Source organism: Cryptomeria japonica, chromosome 7, assembly GCF_030272615.1.
Source record: "Cryptomeria japonica chromosome 7, Sugi_1.0, whole genome shotgun sequence".
Classification (NCBI taxonomy): domain Eukaryota; kingdom Viridiplantae; phylum Streptophyta; class Pinopsida; order Cupressales; family Cupressaceae; genus Cryptomeria; species Cryptomeria japonica.
This window is the reverse complement of record NC_081411.1, coordinates 587,852,843-587,873,124: the sequence shown is the minus strand read 5'-3', so window position 1 is coordinate 587,873,124 and position 20,282 is coordinate 587,852,843. Positions and strand designations below refer to the sequence as shown.

Sequence of the window (20,282 nt, the reverse complement as noted above, 5' to 3'; positions counted from 1 at the left end):
GAAATCCAAAAAAATCTAAAAAAACTAAAACTAAAATAAAAATAAAAATAAAAATTACTTTTGATTGGTGCAAACTAATTGATTAATTGAACTTCAATAAAGAGAACACACTATAATTTAAAAAATAACAATAAAATTGAAAAAAAAAAACAACAAATTTTTGATACTCTCCAGAAAAGTAGAGAAAAAAGCCATATACCATATTTACTTATACAAAATAACATACAACTAATAAATAAAAAACCACACCTCCAACCATTTCCTTTTTAAATATATTATTCTATTTCATATAAAGCTGGAGTCTCAAGGTAAACAAATATTATCTCCTATAAAATTGTGGCTTTGATTCATTTTTAAATATATTATTCTATTTTCTATAAAGCTGGAGTCTCAAGGTAAACAAATATTAAAATAATTTCACAGTAAGAGAAAACACAAAATATTTATTCAGATACCAACGGAGAGAACCACTAAATTTGCTTTGTGGTTGTAAGAGACATTTTAAGCTAAAAGGAGTTTGAAAATGTGAAGTTTTGAATGCATTGTTTGTGTAGGTAAGTGGTCCAGTCAATACCTCTCTAAAGTTGCCATGTCCCCATGGGGCTGCTTAAGTGCAATTTCTGCTTAAAATTAAGTGGTTAGAGTGCTCCCATGCAAATTTTTAATTAAGAGGAAAGGAAAAATTGAAATCTTTTCCCATGCAAATTTTTAATTAAGAGGAAAGGATAAATTGAAATCTTTTCCTATTTAAGTGGAGCAGCAACTGCTTAAAACTTAAAAATAAGCTTTGAAAAAAAGGGGGGGCTGGAAATAAGCAGCAACTACTTATTGAAAAGATTGACATGTGGCTCTCCAAAACAGTTTTCCTCTTTTGATTTGTTTCCAATTTTTTCATATTTTTTTTAATAATGCAATTTAAGATGACTGCTTATTTTATAAGTAGCAAAATTTTACATTCATGGGGCCACCAGCTCCACAAATTAATGCTAAAAAAATTGAGCAGCGGCTGCTAACCAAAATAAGTTTCTACACATTATTCAGAAAAAAGTATATAAAAACAAAAAGTACGGGAATAAGGATCCCTTCCTGTACCCAGCCTCCTACGCTTTACTAGTTTGAAGTTGACTTAAGGATTTGTAGCACAGCGCTTTGAGCCGGTGAGCTGGCACTGCCAAAAACCATTGACCAGTACCAATAAGATGAGATCACCATTAACGACCTTCCATTCTATTCAATTCAACTGGTCCTGTGAGGTTTCTGTCGTATTAGTTGCTTCTGGTTTTCTGGACTAAAATGGGTGCCAAGGAGTTGATGTTCGTCATATTGTTTGTTAATATCTTCTGTTTCAGCTCGAGTTTGTTTGAGGAAGGGAGAGCATCGATGTTGTTCAAGAATGGCCTTGGCAAACAATCACACAAGTCCCTAGCTTCATGGAACGAATCTTCCCAGGTTCCCTGCAAATGGACTGGAATCACATGTGATAAGTTTCAACAGGTGGCTGCCATTGATTTAGCTTCGCTGAATCTGGAAGGCTCCCTGAATTCCTCCTTTTCCTCTCTTCATAGCCTGAAAAGAAATCATCTCAGTCACAACAAGCTGACTGGAAGCATTACACCACGTTTCCTCAATTTAAAAAACCTTGAGGAACTTGTCCTCGAGGATAATTATCTGTCTGGTAGGATTCCGCTGGAGCTCGGACAAATGCAGAGCCTTAGGTTTCTGAGCCTGGGAAATAATAATCTTCAAGGAGAAATCCCGCCAGAGCTGGGAAAGCTTACCAAATTGCACTCTTTGTCGCTCTGTAGCAATAATCTGTCTGGTCATTTACCGCCTGGAATTGGCAATTGTAGTAACCTCACTGTTCTGTATTTGGATTCGATTTATCTCGAATTGATTCCTTCCGAAATTGGCATCTTGCAGTCGCTCAAAGTTCTGCGGCTTTATTTGAACTCCTTCAGTGGCGAATTCCCTTTGTTTATTGCTAAATGCAGAAATCTAGAGGCCTTGGACCTCAGCCAGAATTTTCTGGTGGGGTGTATTCCTTTACAGCTCACAGGGATGAAGAATCTGGCGTTACTCAATCTCACAGTGAATTTCCTCAGTGGCGGCATACCAGCAGAAATCGGGAATCTTACAAAGCTACAAAACAGGTGTTTTGTCTGGGGCAAATAATTATGTCTAAAGGCATCTACAATGATATCAAAATGTTCTTAAATAAAAATTTAATTTTGAAACAATTTGACATGTAGATAATAGATAAATACATGAAATATACCTTTAGTTTTTGTGAATTCAAATAAAATAGAACCCTCATCACTTATATCAAACTATATAAAACTGCTACATTCAAATAATAATGATATCAATAATTCCCTTAAGAGAACCTTTGATTGGCACGATTCTTGTTGAGCTTTGGAATTGCTCTCAATTGGAAAGACGCTATTTGTCGCATAATTATTTGACTGGCGCTATAATGTAACCAAAGATTCGCTTGACAGACATTTCTTTTCCTTCAGCTGCAGTTTGTGAATTTTTTTCTAGTTTGGGCTTTTGTTGTGCTTCTTTTCGACTGATGTCAGTTGGTGGAGTTGCGGTGTTATATGGGGGCTGTGATATTCTCTTTTATATAGCAAAATAAATTTCTATTTTAAGTAGGTATGAAAGGGCTTGAAAAGGAGATTTGTAATAAGTTTTTTTTTTAAAATGTAAATATAATAAAATTTTGTCTGTTTTATTTGTTTTCATTTGTATGTTTTTTTAGATGGTATAGAATTATTATTCATTTTTTGTTTCTTATATAAAATTAACTCTCAAGTAGTTTCTTGTTAGAGCTGACTCGTAGATGTAGAGGTGTTTATTTTTTAGTATCAAATCAAATTGTGACGGTCAAAAGGGGAGTTTACTTCAAATGGGAAGAAGGGGCAAAAGGAATGTAGGTCCTTGAAGAAACACTCAATAAATGTTTAGAAAGGTAGAGGCCCTTGACTAGATTACAATTAGATGCGTTTGAGGAAAACCCAAGAAATTAGTAAATGTTGCTAGATCTTCAAACTCTTTGAAGAGATTTATTGAAGTATTGACTAGACAAAGTTCCATGGTAAAGATGGATATTTCAGAATTTAAAGGTGAGCTCAATCCGATAAATTCTTAGATTGGATACAAAAGATGGAAAAATACTTTGAGAGAGAAGACATGGACAAAGATGATCCAAAAAGAGTAAAAATTAGTGCCTCCAAGTTGAAATCACACACACCCCTATGGTGGGAAAATGTGCTAAGTTTTGAGAAAAGACAAGGAAAAGATAAAATTTAGCTTTGGCCTAAGATGTTGAAATCTCAACTTTTTCTCTTGAATCACTAGAAAAAAATGTTTAGTATTCTTTATGTTTTATTGGGAGCTTGTATTTACATATTCTATTATCATGGTCATGGAATTGAGTTTCTCTCCATTCTTTTTACTTAACACTAGAATTTAATTACTCATTTTAGCTCATCCATGAGTCTTATAATCATTATCTCAAATGGAAAAACAAAATAACTTAGTGTGTCAAGATATTAATAATTAAGAAAAATGCAAGACATAAAGAAAATACTCATATAGCATGTGTAATAAGCTACTCATTTAAGCTCTTATTTTATAGCAAATATAGGCAACATTGGTAAAATAAATATATATTCAAACAAAGAAATATATGCATACAATGTTACATGTTGGTAAAATAACAATATATGTACAAGAAAGACAAATAGGCTTACAACAAAGCTATATAGGCTTGCAAACAAGAAATATAGGCTTTTAAAAAACTCATAAAGACATACAATGATGTATGCCTATATCTATATAAGAAATTCATTGTATAAGGAAGAGACACTTTCAGACAATGAGGATACTATGTCATCTTCTAGAATATATTGAAATGCTGATGAAATTTATGTTTCTAATTTGTCAATTTGTGATGATTTTGCATTTGGGTGTGATGATTAATCTGATGAAAACCAACATACTGCATGTGAACCTGAGCATATTTTTACAATGATAAAGAATGCCTTGATGCTAATCAAGAAGTTGTTTCCATCCCTGTTCATGAAGACCTGCACGAAATAAATATGGTTGCCACTAAGTTTTCTTATGAGATGAATGTAAATGATGGTTCAAAGGATGAACTAAAGATACAATCAGAAATTTTAACTTATATGAAAATGCATTTGAATGCTTGCATGAAATGTCCAAAAGTGAATATGATGCATTTCTCTTTGGTATGCAATCCCATGTTGAGTTAAGACAAGTTGATCCTAGTCATATAGTTGAATTTGAACACTTTCAATTCCTAGATCAGTTGGTTAAGTTTTTATTTGAGCATGGTGATGAGTTTGATACTGAAAGATGTCATATTGTATGTGGGTAAGTACCATGCTATGACTTTCAAATACAAATTTATGATTATAATGTGTTTCAAGGTATGCAAATGTTTTTTATATCAATTGATATCGAGTGGGCTGATGAGGCTAAATATGATGAAAGGATAAATGATGTTAGTTGTGGCATGTATGATCAAACATTTTGTAGTGATTTTTTTTACATTGATCATACTATGGTATGATAAAAATTAGATATATGATAGAGGAAGATATTGATTTTACATTTTTGGTGGCTTGAGGCTGCTAGTTAAAGAGTTGGTTTGATTTTTTCTAGTTAACCCTGTCACCCAATGAATAAAGCAATTGGTTTTCTTCTACTAGAGATCTGAATCCTTGATATGCCCGCAAGGGGCATACATCCCAACCAAAGCCATTGTTAGCATCCTCAAATTTCAAAAGAAATTTTTAGTACATATATGAAAATCTAGTTAAAAGCACATAGATATGCCCCTACATAAATTTCTGCAAAAGCCTTATGGTCAAGTTTTAAAATTTTGCCTTGGTCTTAAAGCTCTTTTAAATTTACCCTTGGTGGGTTTTATTTTAAGCTCAGTGACTTGTTTTCGTTTCCCCATTGGCCTTTGTTTAAGTTTTTTTCAAAAGGGTCTTTTGTCATGTGGATGACCGGCCCCATGCCTTGAATCTCATGTTTAATCAATCGGTCCTTCTACCTTTTTTTTTTTTCCCTGAGCCTCTTTTTGTGATATCTCACTAGGGTGGCCTTTTTATGATCATAAACCCATTAACTGACTGCACGTGCCAAAATTTCATCCCTAAATAATTACCCGCGACCCCGCTCATTTTAACTGTTACCACAACTTTTATGCGAGCACCCGGGGTAAAGTGTCACAGCCCTTGGCATCGCCCATGTCTTCGCATGAAAATTTCAACCATTACAAGAACCTTGCGAGCATGCAGGAAATAATGTGTTTTGCCTACACCCCTGCACATGTCAGAAGAAGTTTGCAAAATGTCTGCGGGTATGCGTGAAAGAAAATGGAAAGTGAAGGTCGCTTCTCTCGCACTCCTGAACAGTGAGACCCAATATGGAATGCAGGTATGTGGGGGGCTAAGAATTTGAAGGATATATTACCCACATCCCCACAGGGTAATTAATGAAAAATTTATTTGATTACGGGCGGGCGGGGATAAGAAAGGTCGATAAAAGGTAGACCCCACATGGTGATTTAATGCACACGTGGATTATCAAGGACTCCAGCTTAAATTCTATTAGAAAAAAATAAAACAAACAACCAAACCACTAGAAGCACGTTTCATAGGCACAACAAAACATTTCCATTTCCATAAACTATCAAAAACTAAAGAGGACTGAGAATTTGATAGTTTTGTTTCCTGAAGTAATTTATAATATCTAAATTGGTCACCTCTAATTGTAATTTTATTAAATCCTTCTTGTTAGGGGCATTTTAACTCCTAGAATTCCATGAAGTGATCCTCATTATTCTTGAGGAGAGTTGATAGCTGTCCTTGACCTAAGATATTTTTCAATGGATGGTTGAGCCCCACCAACAATCTTTAGGTGCAACTCATTACCTTCAAGGGAGATATTCTTCCTTGATAGAACCTTTTTCGGATTAGATTGTGTCATTTTATTTGCTTCTTTAATTTTTTTCTCAATGGTTGATTGAATTCTTGCTATAATATTCTATTGAGTTTTTTGACTCTTTGGTTTATGTCCTCACATAGTTGGCATTTGTTGAGGGGTAGATTCTCTCTCAATATATGAAATTGGATTAGTGACAGAGTTCAAATCTAAGAAATCCTCATTTTCTATATGCTTAGTTATTTTTTTGTTAACTGCAATTTATTTTTTTCAACAATTAATTTAACCATATTGATCATCTTTTCCTTAAAAATTGGACACATTTCCTCTACAATTAGACCTTCTAGATTAGGGGTATCAACTAGATATATGGAAAACAAATTATCTATCAAGGCATCCTTAAAAAAATCATCCTCATTTCCTTCTATTGGCAAACAGGATAGAACCAAATCTCTCAAACAACCCATCGTAGTCAAAAGAGGATCCACAAAGAAGCAAACTTTTTCCATATTTGGGACATTACTATGATTAATGTGAATCACAAAAGGAGCTAGGGGAAAGACCTCCAACTCATGGGAGAGGAGGGGATTGCAAAAATACATTATCCATCCCAAAATTTTGACCCTCAGCTAGAGGAACTTTGAGATGCAATGAGGTTCGGGTATCAACAATTAGTTCCCCCCCTAGATTTGTAGATTTATCTATTGAAATAGCTTGACGTCAAACCTAATTTTAAGTTATAATATGTAGGGAAGTGGGAGAATCACTCAAATTGTCAACCTAAACACACATTCTAATGGAGAGTCTCCTTGGCAAAAGAAATTTCAAACTTCAAAAAGGAACCAAATGGGTTTCCAATTTTCTCCAAAACCTATGGACTAGAGTATTCTAGAGGAAGATTGGGTAGAACAAACCAAGACGAGGATTTAATAAAAGTCTTGAAGATGAAGAAAAATTAGATCTCCAATTTTGAACTTGAATCAAAAGGTTTTTAAACCAGTAAAAATTGATATCCCAAACCCTCTCCTTGGTTGAATTACTAATCAAAAGGACAATGAAACAATTTTGAGAGACAATATCGAAGTCAAGCAAGTCATACAAGTTCTAAAGAATCTAGGATCAAATCTCCGAGGATAAAATTGCTTACCCCTAGATCTAGAAAATTAGGGCATTCTCTGAAATTTCATCTTGAAAATCTTAAAGAGTAGAGTCAAGAAGACTAACTATAGGAGCTGAGATCTGAGCTAAACTATGTGTAGATTATTCAACTATAGCTAGATTGAGTTGTGGTTCAATCTTATGAAAATCTAATCCCCATGGCCTTAATCTCCCCTTTTATGCAAGGGACTATTTGAAAAGATCCCTTTTTGGGGTTTTTCCATGTGGAGGCCCTACAGAAAACCATTGAGAAAATGAGGAGAAATTGTTTAATTCTCATGCATTGCATGTCTAAGGGATTAAAACAAGTGCCCACGTCTCCTCTAAGAACTTTGAGTTCAGAATGGGGCACCCCATGGAAGGCCCTACATGAAAGATGTGATGAAATCGAACTAGACATGTGGAAGTTGTACAAAGGTGCAACCTCAAATCATAACAGGATGCTCAATTAATCTCGTCGAAGTGTTGCACATCACAAACATATGTGGGCCCATCAAGGTTATGAAATGTGTTTAGGAATCCATGATGGAAAGTGTCATTTGTTAATCGAGTGAATATTTCATAAGCCCGTGAATCAAAAGGGAAACATAGACATTCCATTTGCTAGTTCTAAAAATAGAATGAGCTTAGACACCCAGTTGATCCAAAACAACTTCAAACACCAAAGGGTTCTAAAAAAGGGAAACTAGATGTCAAATACATTGGCTTTAAGAATGATTATAAATATGGGTGGTTCTCGTGCTTGAAGTTAAGGTGAGAAATAAATACAAAAATCCTTCATGTGGGATAGTTACAACGGTCGCCATGATTTGATGAACATGTGGCAAGTATGAAAAGGAGAATTTAGTTGCAAAATTCATTTCAATTCTTTGGACAAGAATATGGGAATTCCTATAATAGGGGTTCAACACTTTGGAAAAAGAAGAATACTGTAATTCTCTTTGGAATAAAAAATTAAAAGAATATTTTTGAGTTATACAGCTTGCATCTATGATTTAACCTTAGTATGTTTGTCCTTAGGTTGGGCATTAAATTGTGCCTTTGTTTGTATTTTTCTTAAAATTGCATGCTCTGGGTAACTTTCATTTAGAATCAATTGTTGTACACTCATTCCAGCTTCTTTACTTTGTGTTAGATCTGTGAAGGATGGATCATGTATAATCTTTTACTCTTCCATTTTCCTTAGGTTAGGAATTAGATTATGCTATTAAGAAATAATATTTTAAGAATGGTTAATTATTGTGGAGATCTTGAAGAATCATACTGCTTCTAATTGAGCCTTGGAAGGTGCTACTCATGGGAGGATTTCAAAGACATGCCTTATGTTTGAGTCACTTTGTACATTTAATTCTTCTCTTAGAAATGAAGAGTTGTGGTGTGATGTGCTCACTTCTGAGAATCAGTGTTTCTGCGTGATTTTAATAAAAGAGAATTAAAGTTTTGTAAAATCTCTACTTTTGGCATATCGCCTTAGTTTAGCTTTTCTTGTTCTTTTCTCTTTTCAATTTTGCATTCCCCATTCAGAATGAAGAGTCAACTTCTAAAATCCTAGAGGTAGTTTCACTGACCTCAAAATTAATTAAGGTCCCATGCCTATGAAACTTTTGGACTCCCCTTCAGTGGTGAGAAAATTTTAGGGATCAACAATTTTCTTGGCACACCCAGTGGGACCTAGACATTCATTAACAAAGACCTATTTTTTTTCCAAGCATTCTACCCTATTAAGTTCTTGTCAATATCTAGTATTTGTGCATGATCATGATATGGGTGATATGTATCACCTCCCTTATGAAGGATAATTTTAAGTAAGCTATCATTCATGATTCAACCTTAGCATGGGAAACTACTTTTATCAACAATTATTTTTTCCTCCTTTCTATGAAAATGAAGGGATCTTACCCATGTATCCCCAATTCTTTCATCATCCAATGCATTATGATGTTCATTCTTTTGATGAAAGGAGTTTTGTTGATCTTAGAATCAAAGTAATTATAGAAAACTTTCAAGATCAGTTGAGCTCAATTAAAGTGGAAGAGTTGAGATTTCAAAATTAGCTTTCTAATCATGCTTTCATGCGGCAACAAGAGCTAGAAAGACAAAAAAGTGAGTGAGATTAACTAATTGCTATCCAAATGGCTATAGAGAATTAAAAACTGCTTACATATCAAGAAAGGATCCTCATACCAAAACCTATGCCTACTCAAGGGAATCAGTTTTCCTTGTCTATAAAAAAGGTTTTCCCTCTAGTAGTGTTCATTCCTAATACCATTTCGTTTTTTAAAGACAAATCGATTGTCTAGAGGTCAAGCTGGCCTCACAAAAAAAATTAGCATGAAAGACATGAAAATTCCAGAGCCCCATGACCAATAGGAAGCAAAGAAGCAAAAAGTGACAAGAAAACTCGACAACAGAGTGTATGCTCTATTTTGGAAAAAGATAGAGCAAATAGGCCTTTTTTTTTCTTCCCAGACCCTCCCTTCTTTGTTGAAGATGGAAAACAAGAAGAATCTTCACCTACTCTGAAGGAAACACACAAGCTACAACATAATGTAATGGATGTTCTCTACAAACATCTGGAATGAGGCATAAGTTTTGAGAAGAAAATAAGTAGTAAGGAAGAAATAAAAGAGGAGAAGGATGAAGCCCAATTGTGGGATGAATTGGAAGTTTTTTGCTCAACAATAGAAATAAATTCACCATCTCATAAAGTAGAAGATTGTGATAAATAAAAAAGGAACTTTATTCCTATACCCACAAAATAATATTGGATCACAAGTCATGTAGAAAGAAAAATCTCAGAGAAAGTGAAACACAGTTACAATCTCACGAATCCAATGCCTTCAATAGGATGCCCTATTTGACATTATGCTCAATGAAGGGATTGCCAGATTTATTTAGTCATGTTCACTTCTAAACATGAAATGAGCTTAAAAAGGAAAATAAAATCATTCCCCAACCACCATAGGAAATTGTAAGTGAATGGGAAGATGTTGTGATCAAGATGGGCATAGTTTTTGATTAATTTAATTAATTGGTTCCATGATCATTGGAATTTTAACTTGTACATTTTGGATATCCGAAGAAAAATAGAATGCAAAACAAGATAATAATTCTCAAGAGATCAATAAGATCAATGACAAAATCCTTTACTAAACCATCATCAACTACCAATCAGAGAAACCAGTAATGGAACAATGAAGTCATTTGAAAGTTGGTCTACAACCAGAGTTTATGGATTCACTCTCAACAAGAAAAGGTCCCATGTGAGTCACCAAAAGTTGTAGATTCTTCAACTACAAATAGATTGACTTGTGCTTCAATCTTATGAAAATATGATCCACGCAGCCTTAATCTCCTCTTTTAAGTGCGTGACTTCAAAAATTTCTCTTTTTAAGATTTTCCATGTGGAATCCATGCAAAAACCCAAAGAGAAAATGAGAAATCCTAAATAATTTCTCCTCGTGAGCCATGCATTCAAAGGATTAAAACAAGTTCTCATGTCCCCTCTAAGAACTTTGAGTTCCAAAGAGAGTGCCCCATGGAAGGTGGCACATGAAAGATGTGTCAAAATATTAAACAAGACACGTGGAAGTCTTATAGAGGTCCAAGATCAAATCATACTATACAACTTAAGAAATCCCATCGGAGTGTCATGCATCTCGAACATATGTGGACCCATCAAGGTTATGAAATGTGTTTAGGAAGCCATGATGGAAAGTATCATTTGTTAGTCGAGTGGAGATTCCACAAACCCGTGACTCAGAAGGAAAATGCAAGCATGCTATTGGCTAGTTTTAAAATAGAATAAACCTAGATGACCAACGAATTTAAAACAACTTCAGACACTAAAGGGTTATAAAAGAGGAAACTACATGGTGAAGTCGTCGGCTTTAGGATTGATTAAAAATCTAGGTGGTGTTCATGCCTAAATTTAAGGGGAGATAATAATACAAAAACCCTTCATGCGGGATAATTATAATGCTCACCTTGATTTGATGAACACCCAATGAGTATGCAAAGCAGAATTCAATTGCAAAATTCATTCTAATTCTTAGGAATGATCTCTTTAAAAGCCTACGAGCATTTTTGCAATAAGGGTTCAACACTTTGGAAAAGGAAAAATATTGTAATTCTCTTTGGAATAAAAATTTGAAAGAATGTTTCTAAGTTTTGTAACTTGCGTATATGATCTAACCCTAGCATGTTTGTTCTTAGGTTGGGCATTAAATTATGTCTTTGTTTTCCTTTTTCTTTTTCTGCTTAAAATTACATGCTCTGTGTCACTTTGATTTATAAGAGGTTGTTGCACACTCTTTCCAACTTCTCTATTTTCTTTTAGATCTATGAAGGATGGATCATGTATAATCTTTTACTCTTCCATTTTCCTCAAGTTAGGGATTAGATTATTCCATTAATAAACAACCTTTTAGGAATGGTTAATTATTGTGGGAATCTTGACAAATCATACTACTTTCTATCGAACCTTGGCATGTATTACTTATGGGGGGATTTGAAAGATATGCCCTATGACTGAGTCACTTTGTGCATTTCTCTCTCTTCTCACCAATGAAGAGTTGTGGTGTTGTGTGCTCACTTCTGAGAATTAGTGTTTCTTTGTGATTTCCACAAAAGGGAATTAAAGTGTTGTAATAGCTATGCTTTTAGTGTATCACATTAGTTTAGATTTTCTTGTTATTTTTTCTCTTCCCTTTTACATTCTCCATTTGAAATGAAGAGCAAGCTTCTGAAATTTTAGAGGTTGTTTCACTGGCCACACAATTAATCAAGGTCCTATGCCTATGAATCTTTTGAACTACCCTTGAAAGGTGTAAACCTTTTGGGGATCAACATTATGCATATTTGAGTGAGATTTTTCCTTGTACCTCCCAACATGCTTAGAATTTATCTACTTAAAGTATTATTTGTCCTTCGATCTCTAAAGTTGTCCCATATAGAAAGGCCCTACTTCCTCAAAGAATAATTTATCAAATCATCTCTCTCTAGATTTTGAAAGATAGAAAGGGCATTCATACAACCATTAAAATATCTTGATCTATAAATTCAATTATTACCCTTTCCCCTAGAAGGCAATTTTCCTTTAAAAATTGAAGGATCTTTGTCATATTTCAATGTAGATCTTGAATTCTCATCATTAGAACACTAAAAAGAAAAATTGTGACAATCAACCCTAAACTCGGAATTTGACTGATGCTTCCCATAGAGCATAGATCTATCACAGCCTCAAAGGTCCTTTGACCTAGCTAAATCAACTAAATGATTCTAATTTCTATTTTTCCCCAAATCATTTCAATAGTTTAAATCTTTCTCAAAGGGTTGATACCTAATATATTTCGACCCTAAAAAAGGTTTGTCCCAAAGCTGAGATTATTTACTCCCTCCAACTTGTTAAAACATAGCAACTTACCGTCATTCAAATTTGAATCATCAAACTAATCTTCCCACCTCAACTTACATAAAAAATCACCTTTCACCATCTTCCAAGTTTCCAAAACATTTACTCTAATAGTATTACTAATTTTTATCAATAATAATTATTTGGACTTTGATATCTTTTCACTATGAATTTAGAATATTCTATTTTAATTTTTTATTTAGATTTAATTTTAAATTTATTAGAACTAATTTCATTTATAACTATTTGTCTTATTATTATTTTTTTAATCTGTAATAATAGCTTATTTTATTAAATTAAAATAAAAGTTTATAAAATAGTTTTACTAAAAGCTTGGTAAAATCAGGTACCATCAACTAGCACCCCCCTTACAGCCATGACTTCAATACAGACCAACTAATACTTTGGCATTCTTTCAAAATTTGCTAGGATTATAGTATTCAAGAAAAAATTGAGCATAAAGGAACCCCAAATATCCATTACATACTAGAAACCCATAAACCATGGACCCCTCAAAAACCACCCGTACATAAGACATCTTTACCTACACTGCACATGCATAAAACAGAAAAAAAACACTTAAACTATAGATATTCAATACTATACACATATATAAAATACCATCAGAAAGGAAAACCACGTGAGTTGTCGACAACCACCACGCCTTGCAGACCAGAACTAGGGCACATTTAGGGCAAAGTTGCTCGACCCTTCACCATCATTTCCACAATCACCACCACCCATCTCTGCACCATCACCCACACCTTCCATCTTTCCCAAATTGGTCCTCCTCTTCCCCAAAAACTTTCTCTTGCCCTTCCCTTTCGCTTTTAGCTTCTCAACACCACCCCTTGCAGAAGTACTCACCATAGGGCATCAATCCTCCAACTCCTCTCTCAAAAAAAGCTTGAGAGAATCCCAAGAAATAGTCGCCTTTTCCGTTCGCTCATCTTTATCCAAACCAAAAAGCCAATGAATGTAGGGGACCAGTTCATAGAGTTTGTGAATACCGTCAATTTCCAATCCTTCCCCAACATTGAAACTAGCCCCTGACATTGCCATCTCCAAGAGTTCCATCAAACCACCAAGCCAGTCATCCTCCACACACTACCTCATGACTGGAACCAGAACATATTTTCTCTCTCCCAATTCCAGACCCCATGCCAGGATCATGCTCAACACATCAACATTAGTCCTATACTTGTGCACGGTCTTGAGGAAATTCTCCCCCAACAACATCATCAATATCTGAATAAAAGCATCATTGCCATGTTTGAAAATGCATTTCATCTATTGGAAGAATGTTGTAAATATGTGCTTGAGAGATATTTGAGAGATGTGTTGTCATTGATGTCAACATATTTCTCTGTCTGTGTCAATGATGTAGTGAAGTTCAGTGAGTTAGTTTGTTTAGTATGAGGAAGATCAAAGTTTTTGGATTAAAGGGTTTGTAGAGGGTTGTTTGTAGTTGATTCAGTTTAAGTTTCAAATGTCTGCATAGAGATTTGATTGAGTTATGGGTATCTATGTTGTGGCTGGTTTTTTAGTTGTTCAGTGATGATCAGAGTGGCAGTATTTTGATCTGCATTGCTCCACATTGCAATATCCTGATCTGCAGATTTGGAGGTATGTTTGAGACGTTGGTTTGTATCAACAATTCAAGTGGTTCGTGGTTTGGAGGTCCGCAAGTGATTTTTCAAGGTTGACAGTCATTGCAGTTAGTGTTCCTAAGGTTCGGTATAAAGATGCTAGTGATTATAGTAATTTGTGTTGGTGCGGATGTTGCTATGGTAATTCATGATGTTTGTGGATATTTATGGATCGTGTGTCTTTTGTGTTGGTGGTCCACATTGATCGTGGAGCTTTCAATTAATATTTTTCTTTGGTATGTTGGTGTTCTTCATGTTCTTGGCCAACTGGATGCTTGTAGCGTGTTATGGATGTTTGATGCATAATTCTTGGAGGTGTAACATGTTCGAGGTGAAAGATTTGGGTCTTTGCTATGTTTTGACTGACATTTCTTGGTCCGCATATTATATTGTATGGAGTGTGGTTGTATTTTTGTAATTAGGTGATGAGTGTCGAGCTAACCTTGTTGATTTCTCCAAGGTTGATGTCATGTATAAATAATTGTAATGATCTTTGTATTTGTGTATGAAAGTGGTAAGAGGATGAGAATGAGTGTGTATGTCCACTGAATGTATACATATTTTGAAATCAGAGAAGAATTGTGAAGAAGAAAGTTGTTTTGTGCTTCAATGGGACTGAACCAAGCATTAAGGAGATGCCATTTCTCAGTTCATGATTTCTGGATGTGATCTGTGATTATTTGTATAGGCAGAGAGCCTTCCCTGGGCAGTGTGCCTTTTTGTTTTTGAGCAGTGAGCTCTAAGTAGTGTGCCTGAATTCATGTGCATTCCCCATTGTAATACTTCTAACAGAGTATATCTATTTTGTGGGTTCATCCCACTATGGTTTTTCCCTTGACTGGGTTTTCCACATCAAAAATCTTCATGTTATGCATGTTGTTGATCTTTGCTTTCATGTTTAGTTATCAGATCTGAGAATAAATTTAAATTGTGTGAGTTTTTGAGACAACTGATTCACCCTCCCTCTCAGTTGTCTACCCTATTTCTATCAATTGTATCAGAGTAGGTTCCTCTGAAGAAGCTTAATCACTTGAGGTGATCCGGGATGGCAACTTACAAGAAGGACAGTCCAAGATTTGATGGTACCAACTACTCTCTTTAGAAGAATCGCATGTAATGTCATCTGAGATGCATTGGTGAACCTTGCTAGGATATTACTAAAAGCAAGTATACCATACCTGCAAATGGTCCTTCAACTCCAGCTGAGATCAAAAGTGTTGAATACAACATAAGGGCTAAGGAAGCATTGTTGAGTGCTCTGGGTGACTCTGAGATGACAAATGTTATGGAGTCACAAATTGCTCATGAGATCTGGAAGAAGTTGGAAACCTTGTATGAAGGTGAAAGTTATGTGAAGATGCCAAGTTGCAAAGCCTAAAAGGAAAATATGAAATATTGAGGATGAGTGAAGATGAGAACATCACCTCTTACTTGCAGAAAGTGAATGAACTTGTGTGCAATATCAGATGTGCCAGTGGAAAGTTGGAGGAACTAGAGATTGTTGCTAAAGTGCTCAGATCTTTACTTGCATCCTAAAAACATAAATTTTCTACCATTGAGGATATCAGAACTATGACAATGCAACCAGGTACATGTTGAATTGTAAGCTTTCAACCTTTGAGATGAGTGAGCGATTCTCTTCCTAAGGTAGAATATGCATTCAAGGCTACTATTTTTGAAAAGGATGAGAAGAAAAATGATTTGAGAGAAAGTTCTTCAATGTTGATGTCCAGTTATGAGAAGGTGAGGAAGGAAATTGAAGATGAAGAGAGAGAGCTTGAGGAGCTTGAAGCACTTATTGCCAAGAGATTACCCAAATGAGCTGGTAAGTATGAAGGAAAATTGCCTCTTAAATATTTTTCTTGCAATAAGATAAGTCATTTTGCCTCAAGGTGTTCAAAAAGAGTTCCTAAGAAACCTTACAACCTAGATTTAAGAAAAGATGTTATTATGTTGCTGATGAAGGTGTGTTAGATGATGAATCTGATAAAGGAAATATAATTGATAATGAATCGGTGTTTACTGCTATCAAGGAAGATGATCTAATGCCTATTGATTATGCTAGCTACATGAATGTGGAAAGAGCTTTGGCTGCACAAGTTGAAGAGAAAGATGAATGGGTGATTAATAGTGGATGATCTCACCATATGATAGGTGATAAGAGTAAGTTTGTGAGTTTGGAAAGGTGCGAAGGTGGCGTTGTGAAATTTGGAGATGATAAAGCTGGTATAATATGTGGTAGAGGATCCATTTCTCTTGATGGTAAGAACAATACTGATGATGTCTGTATGTCCAAGGACTAAAGTATAATCTCTTGAGTGTTGGATGGGTAGTTGACAAGGGGTATGATCTTGAAATCAAGGATGGCAAGTGTAGAATCCTGGGTAGTTCCGGAATTGAGATTGCATCAAGTACAAAGACTAAAGGTAATATCTTTCATTTAAATAATGTCAGTAAAAGATGTTTGATTGCTCAGATTGATGAAAGTTGGTTGTGGCATAGAATAACATGTCATGTGTATTTTTATAACATTATTAAGATAAGTTCTACTCAAGCTGCGAGAGATCTTCCTAGGTTGATGAAACCTGCTATCACTATGTGCAAGGAATGTCAGTTAGGAAAACAAACCAGAGTTACTTTCAGGAGTAAGAAGCATTTTTCAAGTGGACTATTGGATCTTGTGAATACTAATTTGTGTGGTCCTTCTAGAGTTAGAAGTTTGCAAAGATACATATATTTCATGTTGTTGATTGATGATTATTCTAGGATGATGTGGGTTACTTTCTTGAGGGAGAAATATGAAGCTCTAGACAAATTCAATATATTCAAGGCTGTGGTTGAGAGAAAGACAAATCTGAATCTAAAGTGTTTGAGATCCGACAGAGGTGGCGAGTTCACTTCCAGTGAGTTCAATGCATTTTGTGAAGAACATGGGATAAGAAGATAGTTGTCTACTCTGAGAACCCCTCAGCAAAATGTAGTTGTAGAAAGGAAGAGAATAACCATTCAAGAAATTGTCAGGACAATGATGTTGGACGGAAATGTTCCACATGTCTATTGGAGAGAATCTGTGAGTATTGTTGTATACACTATAAACTGGGTGCATATCAGAGGTGATACTGGTAAGACTCCTTGTGAATTATGGTTTGGTCATGCTCCTACTGTTAAATATTTTAATTTTTTTGGAAGTAAAGGTTATATTAAGAAGGATGAAGATCTAGGAAATTTTGATGCTAGATGTGATGAAGGAATATTTCTTGGTTATTCTACCAAAATTAAGGCATATCGGTGTTATAATAAGAGACCAAGGAAGATAGTTGAGAGTGCAAATGCCAGAGTTGATGAAAACAATGAGAAACAATTTAGATCTTGCAGATATGATTTAGATGATCAAAGTGACGGTACAAACAATGGGAAGCAACCTCAAACCCAAAGTCAAGTCCAGATCATGCTGGTGAATCCAGTGACTCAAGGAGAAGGAACTAGTGCAAGTGTCGAAGAAAGAACACAAGAGTCTGAAACTCAAGGAAATCATAAGATTCCTAGGTATTTAAGGTTGAATCATTCTGAAAATAAGATCATAAGAGATAGAAATAAAGGTGTTCAAACAAGAAGAATAAATGTTAAAGACCAAGTTGAATATTGTTTGATTTCAAAGATTGAACCTAAGGATGTGAATGAAGCATGTAAAGATGAACATTGGGTAAAAGCATTGGAAGAAGATTTGATGTAGATTGAAAAGAATAATACATGAGATCTTGTTCCCACACCTAATAACAAAAATATAATTGGAACCAAATGGGTCTTCTAGAATAAATTGAATGAGCAAGGTGAAGTTGTTAGAAACAAAGCAAGACTTGTTTGTAAAGGATATTCACAAACAGAAGGAATTGATTTCTATGAAAAAAATTTCCCCTATGGCAAGAATTGAAGTTGTAAGATTGTTTCTTGCTTTTGCTTCTTACAAGAATTTCAAAGTCTATCAGATGGATGTCAAGTCAACATTCTTGAATGGATAATTGGAAGAAGAGGTGTAAATTGAGAAACCAGATGGATTTCAATTCTTTGATCAAGGAGATATGGTTTTTCGGTTGAGGAAAGGTATGTATGGACTGAAGCAAGCTCCAAGAGCATGGTATGCCAGATTGGATAAGTATTTGTTAAAGCTAGGATTTAACAAAGGTACTGCTAATAGTAATTTGTACTTTAGGATTGATAATGATAACATTCTGATTGTTGAAGTCTTTGTTGATGATATTATCTTTGGAGGGAATGCTAGTTTGTGCAGATAGTTTGCTAATGAAATGCAAAATAAATTTGAAATGTCTATGATTGGAGATATGAAATTATTTTTGGCATTGAAAATCACACAGTCAGAAAAAGGAATCTTTATATCTCAATCCAAGTATGTAAAAGAGTTATTGAAGAAGTTTTGTTTGGAAGATTCAACGCCAATCGGTACTCCTATGGTGACCAGATGTTAGTTGACTAAAGATGATGATTCACCTAAGGAAAATCAAACTAGATATAGATCTATGATTGGTGGATTGCTTTATTTGACTCAGACTAAACCAATTATCATGAATGTTGTTTGTCTTGTTGCTAGATTTCAAGTTGATCCTAAGGAATCTCATGTTGTAGCTGTTAAAAGAATTTTCATATATTTGAAAGGACAAATAATGAAGGAAAACTGAGAGGGGGGGTGAATCGGTTTTCACCGGACTATCAAACTTAACCTTAAATGCAAATCAGATAAATTACAACAACAACAAAGATAATAAAATTGATAGCACAACAAACAACACCAAGATTTTGACATGGAAAACTCGGTTAAGGGAAAAACCACGGTGGAAACCTACCCACAATAAGATGATACTCTGCAGTAGTATGTGTAAATATTACAATAGGAAATGCACCTGCATTCAAGATCACTGCTTGGAGCTCACTACTCAAAATATAATAACCCAGAAGGCTACAACCCTCAAGCAAGGTTCACTACCTTACAAGGAAGTCTCACTGACTTACAAAATATTAAGACAACAATCTGGAATCAAATGAACTGAAAGAATAGCATCTGCAAATGCTTGATGATAGTTTTGGTTAAGCACATTTGTCTACTCTGTAACACTCCAAAACTCTGCTCAATTACACTACCGAAGGATGAATTCCATTATTCACTCATACACCACTCTCTGATAATGTAGACATAACATCATTACCCAAATTACAAGTCTTTATCACCTAATTACAAAACTAGATCAAACGATACAAAGATTTATCACCAGACCAATATAATGATATACATGACATAACATGGACCTAAATAAAATCTCCAAACATGCAACACCACCAGAAATCTTGCCAAGATCAATCGCAACACGCTACACCACCAATAATACCACATAACATGAATAACAACACTAGATCATGAAAACCACCAAAAACTTGCACAAAGATCATTGTGGATCATCAAAACAAATAGGACATAATTAGGAAACACCAACAAGCATGTTAGAATCATTAGTAACAGTCGTACCAACACCACTTATTAAATCTCTATCGATCAACATCTAAACCTCAAGAATACTCAAACAACAACAACTATCACAAAGAAAGATAACCTACAGAGCACCAAATCATGAACCATCTGAAATGAAGATACACAAGAGCATCCCAAACAATCTCTCAAAATATCAGCTCAAGATCTAATCACACCAGAATATACTGGAGGAAATACCAAACTCTACAAAGAACTGATCAGAAAAACCAAAATGCAAACCGAATCATATGATATGATAAATTAAGCTTCCTAGATCAACGAAACCAATATAGAAAGATGTCATGATGCTATAAATACTCCATACACCAAACCATAATCTCAATAAATCAATCTGCAATTATTGGAGCAATAATCACAGGAATATGTTGACATTAGAGACAACAACATATCCTAGTAGTAGCAATGTCCAACACTTTCTGCACATCAAAAAGGTTTTTTCCATCTCTACGAATAAAGCTTAATTCCATATTACAGTTGTGCACCTGTTTCCTACACATAGAAAGAAAGGGAAATGTGTTGG

The 20,282-nt window shown here is 34.8% G+C and overlaps 1 protein-coding gene across 1 annotated transcript; it reads left to right on the top strand.

Moving 5' to 3' along the window:
* Positions 1-1,293: 1,293 nt before the first annotated feature.
* Positions 1,294-2,172, top strand: LOC131049442 (probable leucine-rich repeat receptor-like protein kinase At1g35710). Its single transcript, XM_057983499.2, has one exon. It carries the CDS (start codon positions 1,294-1,296, stop codon positions 2,170-2,172), a length of 879 nt encoding a protein of 292 aa, XP_057839482.2.
* Positions 2,173-20,282: the final 18,110 nt, after the last annotated feature.